This window comes from Eucalyptus grandis, chromosome 2, assembly GCF_016545825.1.
Source record: "Eucalyptus grandis isolate ANBG69807.140 chromosome 2, ASM1654582v1, whole genome shotgun sequence".
NCBI lineage: Eukaryota > Viridiplantae > Streptophyta > Magnoliopsida > Myrtales > Myrtaceae > Eucalyptus > Eucalyptus grandis.
Genome location: NC_052613.1, coordinates 51260102 through 51268566, shown reverse-complemented (window position 1 = coordinate 51268566; position 8465 = coordinate 51260102). Strand labels below are relative to the sequence as shown.

At 41.3% G+C, this 8465-nt stretch overlaps 1 protein-coding gene across 1 annotated transcript; it reads left to right on the top strand.

Annotated features, from left to right (window-relative positions):
- Window positions 1-5632: 5632 nt before the first annotated feature.
- Window positions 5633-8296, top strand: LOC104433566 (two-component response regulator ARR6). The gene is made up of 5 exons (XM_010046362.3): window positions 5633-6271; window positions 6363-6439; window positions 6554-6631; window positions 6742-6812; window positions 6937-8296. Exons 1-5 carry the CDS (start codon window positions 6106-6108, stop codon window positions 7328-7330), a joined length of 786 nt encoding a protein of 261 aa, XP_010044664.2. The 5' UTR covers window positions 5633-6105; the 3' UTR covers window positions 7331-8296.
- The last annotated feature ends 169 nt before the right edge of the window (window positions 8297-8465 follow it).

Below are 8465 nucleotides of genomic sequence, written 5' to 3'. Positions count from 1 at the left end.
TAGAGTTTTACGTATCGATTTCAAAGACAACCCTTTGTGAAGGTCAGGTCTCGTCATGTATTTGTGCATATAGCTTTTGTCTTCCGCCTTGCTCGGTGACCACATGTGCATGAGCATCATTAGCTTCCTAATTTTGAACTCCAGCAACTCCACCGGAATGTGCGTTTGCTGGAGCTATTTGGTGAAAGGTAGCATAACTCCCTCTATTGATATTTCTCACCTTACCCAGAGGATTTTAGGTGAGGCTCCATAAATGCATACCGATTTGTCAAACGATATTGTCAAAAAGCAATATTTTCCATTTACCCTAATTGATATAAACTCTTTTGGATCGTACCTCTAGCTATTTGATTTCAAGTTATATGAATATCCCCCAGATACAATGTAAGGGCGGTGTCCATGCTTATGACCACCCAATCAAAGACGTGATTGGAGTGGATTTTCTCAGACTATGGTTTGAAGGGAAAAAAGAAAACGGCCCTAGAATTTTTGTGCAATGTCTTAATGCCCATAAAATTCGATAAATAATTATAGCCATACCACGAAAAATGCAGAGAAAATCATCTCCATTTATTTTGCCGAAATAAAATATTTAAAAGACATTTTCTTAAAAACGGCCATTTCTATAACTAACAAAAATGAATGAATAACAAATATATTCATTATTCACAAATATTTTTAGATATAAATTGTTATCGATAATAAAAACATTTTCTGTAGACTCACTTTTAAGTCAAATTATTTATTTTTCGCAAAATAAAATGATGATTATGTCATTAGCTTTGTATTATCACAGCAGCTCGCCATTCGTGTTTAGTTGCTAGTGGATTTGAACGGGGGCTGTCACATATTCAATGGAACACGCACGTTTTATATTCAAATGAAGAATCCATACGAGTTGTAGGGCCTTATGGGCCTTATGGGCCAAGAAGACAGGTTCGAGGCCGGCTGTTCTGGGCCGACCTTCGCGGAACGGGCTCAGACCTGTCCGACCCGACCGCATTCTTGCCTAATTACTGATTTAAAAATAGTAGTTGTTAAAAGCTGATCATAAGACCTCGTTCCCTTAAAATCAACGTCATGCTTGTGACTCGAGTGAACGAGCCTTATGGAGTATCTTAGTACGGAATGCTTGTTATTTTATACAACTAATCTTGGTGTCTTACACGTGTATAAATATTATAATTCTATTGATGAGGATGAAGCGAGACCTAACATGACAAATCATCGAAAGTCCGTGTCCACTTTGAATACATTTTATGCTTCCAAAGTTGACATGACAAATCCAACAAATTTAATTTAAGACCGTGCGAAAAATCATTCCTGCCTCTCGAGCTCTGGTATATTTTTTGAAGTGTTTATTTTCAGTTGATTCTATGTTGATTTTGAAAATGGCCTCTTGCAAGTAACAACGGGCCGAGGTGGGGGTTGGCAAGAGGAGCCACTGCCTCCCTCTCAGATTTCTTGGTGTTTGGTACAGTTTCTTACAAATATATTCTATCATGTGAAATTAAAATGAATTTTCTTGATATCGATCTCTTTGTCAAAAATTTTATATCCATCATTATTTGTAAACATCAACGACGACCTTTTGACAAGGATCAACCGGCATCGTCCACGTGCCCAAGATATAAATATTACGTGGACGCTTGCAAACGTCAGATAGTTTCTTTTTTTTTTTGGGTCGGAAACATTAGATAGCTCATTGATATGATATTGAACAGAAAAAGAAAGCCGGGATAACCTCAAAGTCCCTTTAACATATCCCTTGTTGTCTCTTCGCCATATATGCTCCAAACTTTAAGTGATCGTGTTTGAAAAGAAGGAAGAGAATTGATTGCTTGTCTGGTAAAGAGAGATCTGAAGTTCCTCCAACAAAATTCGATAGTACAAGAAAATATGAAGAGAGACAAAAAGAAAATCGAAAAAAAATATGATGCTCCATATCACACTCAAATATGTGAAAAGCAGATGCAAATCTTCCCCAAGATGATGGACGGCCCCCTAAACAATTTCAACCTTTTCCTCCTCACCCCTCGTTCCAACTTTTTCTTAACAAAAGAAGAAAGGAAGAAAGAATACGGCTTTGGTGAGCTAATATAGCTAAGCTTGTCAACTCGCGAAGATCCTCTCCAAGTTTTCATATCCTTTGGAAAGAAAAATGGGGTCTCTTTTGATCTATACAGTTGGTTCAGTTGGTCGGCCATACATCCAACTCTCACATAGGCCTCCCATAGGCCCACACATCACATTATGCACACATCCAATAATTAAATTATATCTTGGGGCCTCTTAAGAAATAAAGGCCAAGATAAATAATTCTCAAATCTTACGTGGTGGTGATCTATAGAACCGCCATGGATCCAAGCAGGTGAACCGGATCCTATGTTACCTCTCTCTCTCTCTCCCCCCCTCTCTGTGGTTGGAGAGGCCCCCACGAGATTTCGATTGGGTGAATTTGATAATCATGGAAAAAGCAAACGGGACAGTATAAATCAGTGGGGATTGAGAGAGATTCTGTTTGACTTGAGAGAGAGGGAGAGAGAGGTGGGTTTTCTTTTTATTTAATCTTTGGTAGAGCAATTGCGATGAGCTTTGATTGATCGGTCGGGTTTACATTTGCTTTTTCACGGATTAAAAGTCAAAACTAATTGTTAATGCCCTCGATGATTGATCTTCTGCTCGTGATGTGGCGCGATAGATTTGGCGGACTGTGCAGTCGGCCGTATAATGAAATCTAAGACGTACTATGAGGTCAAAATGCATGCGCCTCTCCGAAACATTAAAGCTTCGAATTTCTTGTTTGAAAGCTTGACACTTCTCGATGGCGTGTGATATGGGCTGTCTTCTAAAGTACTTTCTGGATAGAAAGCGACCCAACACACTCGAGCCATGGCACTTGAGTTTGGACTCCGATTGGTTAAGGGAATTAATGCGGGTCTGTCTTCCCCCTATGCTGCACGGTGAATGGTCAACAATTCTCTCTTTTAGTACAGCAATAAACTAATTGAAAAAGACTAAGGAGACCTAGAAAGGAGGAAATAACCTTAATCTTTGGGCTCCGAAAACCCCGCGAAAAAAGAACAATATCATATAAATTTGTTTTACGGGTGACACAGACATTCACAACAACACGAGGAATGTGTTTGTGTTTTTAGGGAACCTATTTAGATTCTTTGTCCTTTTGGATATAATTTGTTTGATTTGGTGAAATGAATATATATTATAGTAAGATTCATTTGATGTCTCGTGATGATGTGATCAAGTTCTTAGTAGGGATTCTCATAACACATGATCGATAATTCTCGTCATAAAATTCACCAACATTAATAAACCCTATTCTCTCTCCCTCTATCTCCCTCTCCTCGCCCTTTGGAGCCCTTATTCCCTACCCCTACAGAGCTGCTGTCGTTGCAACGGTGAAATCCCTCCTGGAGCATCCAAATCAACCTGCCATCGGAAGTGATGGGAACAGGTTTGCTTTAAACAAGGTTCTTGTCTTAAGCGTGTTCTGAGTATTTTAGAGGAGGCGGAATTGAGATTTTATTCCCATATCCGCATGGTTTGGGGACGGGATGTGGGGTGGCAATCAAGAGTCATTTGGACGGGTATCGGGTGACGTTAACTGTCCTAAACTTGTTCCACTTCCATTCCTAATCATCATGTGCTCTCGTCACACCCCCCCCCCCTCTCTCTCTCTCTCTCTCTCACTCTCAATTGGCATGTGACCATCGTACCGGGTCGCCCCCGCGCTTACCGTCCACGAGAGAAAAAGATAGGAATGGTCTCCTATCTTTTTAGGCATACCCATCGTCTGCCACTAGACAAATCGAGTTAGAATTCTGCGTGCATCACTGAAACAAATCTAGAAAATCAATGACACCGCAGGCAGGCCAAAGAGACGAAGACGAGACATTTCAGAGCCCATACATGTCAAGAGAGAGAGGGATCGAAATGGTCTCCTCGGCGAAATTAAGGTTAGCTAGTTTAGAAATCTGAACTAAGGGCGATAATTTTTTACGCAATAGAATAACACGGCAAGAGGTGAGTAGGATCGGATCGAGGCTAGTTTTGTTCGGGTCAATTTTGGGACAAATTTGTGATCACGATTAATAATCTATTTTTTAGATATATTCACCGGTTAGATTATAAATCAATGACATTTTATTTATTATGCATATTTTACTAATATGACTTAATTTTTTTATTAAGTTAATGCGATTCTTATTTTCTAAAAAAATTGAGCATATTTTTGTGTGGGGTTTATGTAGATTGATCTCCCGTCATATCAAGTTATTCAATCATGTCTATGTTAAGTATTTCAGCACTATTAATAACTCTTGTGATTTTATTTGGTTATCCACATGACACATGACTTGCGAGTACAAGTTATTAAGCTTTTAATGGGGAAATTGTCCAAAAAATCATAAGTATATTAATTTTTTGGCAATTCAATTAATTAAATTTCATAATTTTTTCACTTTTTACCATTTGAATTTATCCAGTCAACTTTGGTTGAAAATTGCTAATATAGACGTTAACCGTGTTATATAGCATAACCAACTTTAACGTGGATAATCATCAATAATATTTTAATTTTTTATGAAATTTATTTTTTATTTTTTCCTCTTCTTTTCTGACTCAAGGTAGTTGCTAGGTTTGGCGATGGTCGACGATCGACTTATCTTGAGATGAGGACCGAGGTCAACCTCAACAGACGTGATGTTTAACTCTTTGACAATTTTCTCGCCTCCTATTTGATAGAAGGGGCTGAGCACTTACTAGCCTGTAATAAGAAATTTTGCGGATAAATTTTGTAATTAGAAGTAGCAAATAGAGATGGAGTCACGGAGTTCCGACGTGACGTTTAGCTCTTTCGGGATAAACATCCCATGAAAAACGCGAGAGAAAGAAGGGGTGAAATCAATCTGGGGAGGACTGTACAAGCGATCTCCCAAAAGATTTGATCCGCTAGAAGGCAAAAAAGTCCAACGCCCACATCCAAAAGAAAGAGGCGATGCCCTGGACCCCACTTCCAGATCGCTTTGTCTCTAAGGAATACTTATTAAAGAATAACTCCTAATGAAGATTAATTATGAATTTTTTTTCCTCCGTTTGACCGACCACTCCGGATTAGACGAGCTTGAGGTGAGTTCGATTAAAAATAGCATTGGATTCTCGTAGCATTTTTACTCTTTGCTCTCACTCAAAGTTTACAAATAATTATTGAGAATTACTCAATCAATTCCTTCATAAGTACATGGCAGAAACTCGTCAACGAAACTCATTTTTTTTGTGATTTGTATTTTGTCTTTTAAAAGTTTCTGAGCTAAAGGGAAAAGAATGAGAGAGAGGAAGAAATAGACCCGAGCCTGTTCGCGCTGTTGTCCTGTCCACCACGGCGGCCAAGACAACGCGTGTTAGGCACTGACAGTGTGGAAAATTTGGGTACAATCGCAGAGATCGCGTCAAGATCCTGTCTGTCCCCCTTCCCCTGTCCTAAACCCACGGGCGAATCTCATCTGTTCACACGGTTCGAGTATGAATGCTTCAAAAAAGCGTGAAATTACAGTACGATCCCATGTGGGGGCGAGAGGAGAAATAAATTCGAGAAAAATGGAAATTCGCGACTCCTTTGTCAATGCCGCCGATCAGGAAACCGGGTTGCTTGTCTCCGACTCCCTTGATTTGACGGCGGTGGTCCTTGCCCTTTGATTTTGGAAGATCTCGCCGAACCCCCAAAAGAGGGAAGCTGGATTTCGGAATCCCAGGACCATTATTTAATCGAAACCTAACTTCCGAGAAAATGAATAAAATAAAGAAGAGGGAGATTTGAGATTTCCCCTGAAAGCGAAAGAATCGGGGAGATCTTGGATTTCGGCCTTCTCTTTCCACGATCTTGTCTGTAAAGAAAGATGCGAGACGCTGACGCGCTGTTATTGCAATGACAACTCTCGACAGGGTATATAAAGCGAGGTCACGACTGTGTCCTTAGGCCGTGCTTCGAAGAGAAGGGTAATCGAAAGGGAGACGGAAAATAACAGCAAAAGGAAGAGCACGAGTTTCGCTTCAGCTCTTTCTACCGGCGCTTCTTCAGCAAGTGGTATGGCGAGCAACGGCTTGGTCTCGCCGCGGAGGAGGTCGTCGGACCAGTTTGACGGCAGCGACCCGTCTCCGTGCGGTTCCGAGGAGGTCCACGTCCTCGCCGTCGACGACAGCCTCGTCGATCGGAAAGTCATCGAGCGCTTGCTTAAGATCACTTCCTGCAAAGGTACCGCTCGTGCACGAATTTGCTAAAGACGATGTCGATTCCTTTTGAGTTCTTCTAAGTAAAGCTCGTTCTGTTTTCATGGAATCCGCAGTGACAGCAGTGGATAGTGGACTCAGAGCCCTTCGATATCTTGGTCTGGATGAGGAGAAAACGGCTGGAGATTTTAACGTGAGCTCAAATTTCCATTCTTTTTTCTGGTTAAAGATTTCAGTTGTGAAGCTTAGTACAGGTATTCTGAACCGGAATACGATGATAACTCCTGTGTGCTCTGCTTCGAAACAGGGGTTGAAGGTGGATATGATAATTACCGACTATTGTATGCCCGGAATGACTGGTTACGAGCTCCTCAAGAAAATCAAGGTAATGAAAACTTCTTTTTTCTACCGCAAATCGCCTCTACATATATCGAGAAAGAGAACAAATCATGGGATAATTGTTTGCTAAATTATGGGTCATTTGTTGTTGAGCAGGAGTCCTCTGCTCTGAGGGAAATTCCGGTGGTGATCATGTCGTCCGAGAACGTCTTGGCGCGAATCGACAGGTAAATATTTTCTTTTTGTTTAGACTTCTCTACTCTTCTCAATCGTTATGATAATTTCACGGGTCAAATTTCGAATTTTCGGTCAAAAATTGATCTTTTTTGGGGATTTAACATATGAATCCAGGTGTATGGAGGAAGGTGCGGAGGATTTCATCGTGAAGCCGGTGAAGCTGTCGGACGTGAAGCGGTTGAGGGATTTCATGACGAGAGACGTCGGAGATGGAACGAGCAGCGACGGGGGAGGCACGACCCACAAGAGGAAGCTGCGAGAGAGCTTCCACGAGTCTCCACCCTCGTCGACCGTCTCTTGCGCGTCGTCTTCGGCCCCGGCGGCATCCACCACGCGGTCTCGGTCACCGTCACCGTCACCGTCGGTTTCTTCGTCCAAGCCAGTAACTGCAACGACTGATTTCGATTTCATGGGCTTCTTTTCCATAAGGGGGAAGAGCAACAACGGTCGCCACGTTGAGGACAGTGATCAACATTTGAATTGTCTGAAAGAAGAAACGGTTGCTTGAAGGAGACCAACAATAAACCAGCGCCAAGTAAATTTTCTGGATTTTGTTGCCAAAGACGAGTAACTTGCAATTTGCAATAGCAAAGACCATCGACATAACTTAGGGTCAGAAGAGGGGAAAGCTCTAAATCGGAGAGAGAGATTCCTTAGACCCAAACATTCCTCGGAGATGAAGTCCTCGTGAATTGAAAGATTTTCTCGTGGAGGATGAGGAAAACAGCGATGAAAAACTAGGGACCGTGCATGGATCTGAAACATGATCCAGGAATGTTAACCTGGTCGGGGTCTTCGTTGGTTTTAGGCTGCAACGGAAAGATTCGAGCTTGAAAGAGACACTGGAAGGAAGGAAAACACTTGAGCAAGAGTAGCGAGGAAGACGAAGGTGAAAAGGCGCGGTTTTTGGCACAGTATATGGGGTAATATTATTCAAAGGACGAGACGGTTCGCAGGACGTGCGATGTCGTGGACACGTGGTGACTTTCTAAAGGGGGAAAAACGAAAACCTCATGTGCGCTGATGCCCGTCTCTGCAAATTGTTGGAAGCAATGATGTTCCTTTTTAAATATTTTATAGAATTGAAAAATCAATAAAAATTATGCAATCCTTGGTAAAGGACATTGGGAGAATCGATGACTCCAAAATATGATTATCGCTTTAGGGCGAAGGATGATAAAAAAAGATCATGACTTGACAACATAGCTTCTGTAAATTTTGCCAAGTGCTCGACGTGGAAAGGAAGGGAATGTTTGAATTATGAATTTCTAGTGGAGGCTTCTTTCCAGGTGGCATTTTTCCACGCGGCATTGGAAGTTATAACTTTCATGATCAATGTAAGAAGAGCGTAATATGTCCTGGAGAATGTATAGCGGTGATGGTATTTAGAGTAACAACTGCTTGTTTGAAATCATGGTTAGTGGCCTATAAATACCGACGGCCTATCGTAAAAAAGGACAAGCCGCGCTTTTTATATTTCTCATTTTACTTAAACTCCTCTCCCTTTTTGGTATTTTGATTATGTTTTCCTTTATATGACCCACGACTTCTAGATGGTTTTCTTTTTTTCTTTGGTCGATTCTTTCTATTTTACTTCTATTCTCAGGTCCCACTTTCCTTCCTCCTCTCTTGTTTCAATGCCT

Coding starts and splice junctions, on each gene's coding strand:
- LOC104433566 (XM_010046362.3), top strand. CDS start 6,106: ATGGCGAGCAACGGCTTGGTCTCGCCGCGGAGGAGGTCGTCGGACCAG. Junction 6,440..6,553: donor AAACGGCTGGAGATTTTAAC/GTGAGCTCAAAT, acceptor GCTTCGAAACAG/GGGTTGAAGGTGGATATGAT. Junction 6,813..6,936: donor GTCTTGGCGCGAATCGACAG/GTAAATATTTTC, acceptor ATATGAATCCAG/GTGTATGGAGGAAGGTGCGG.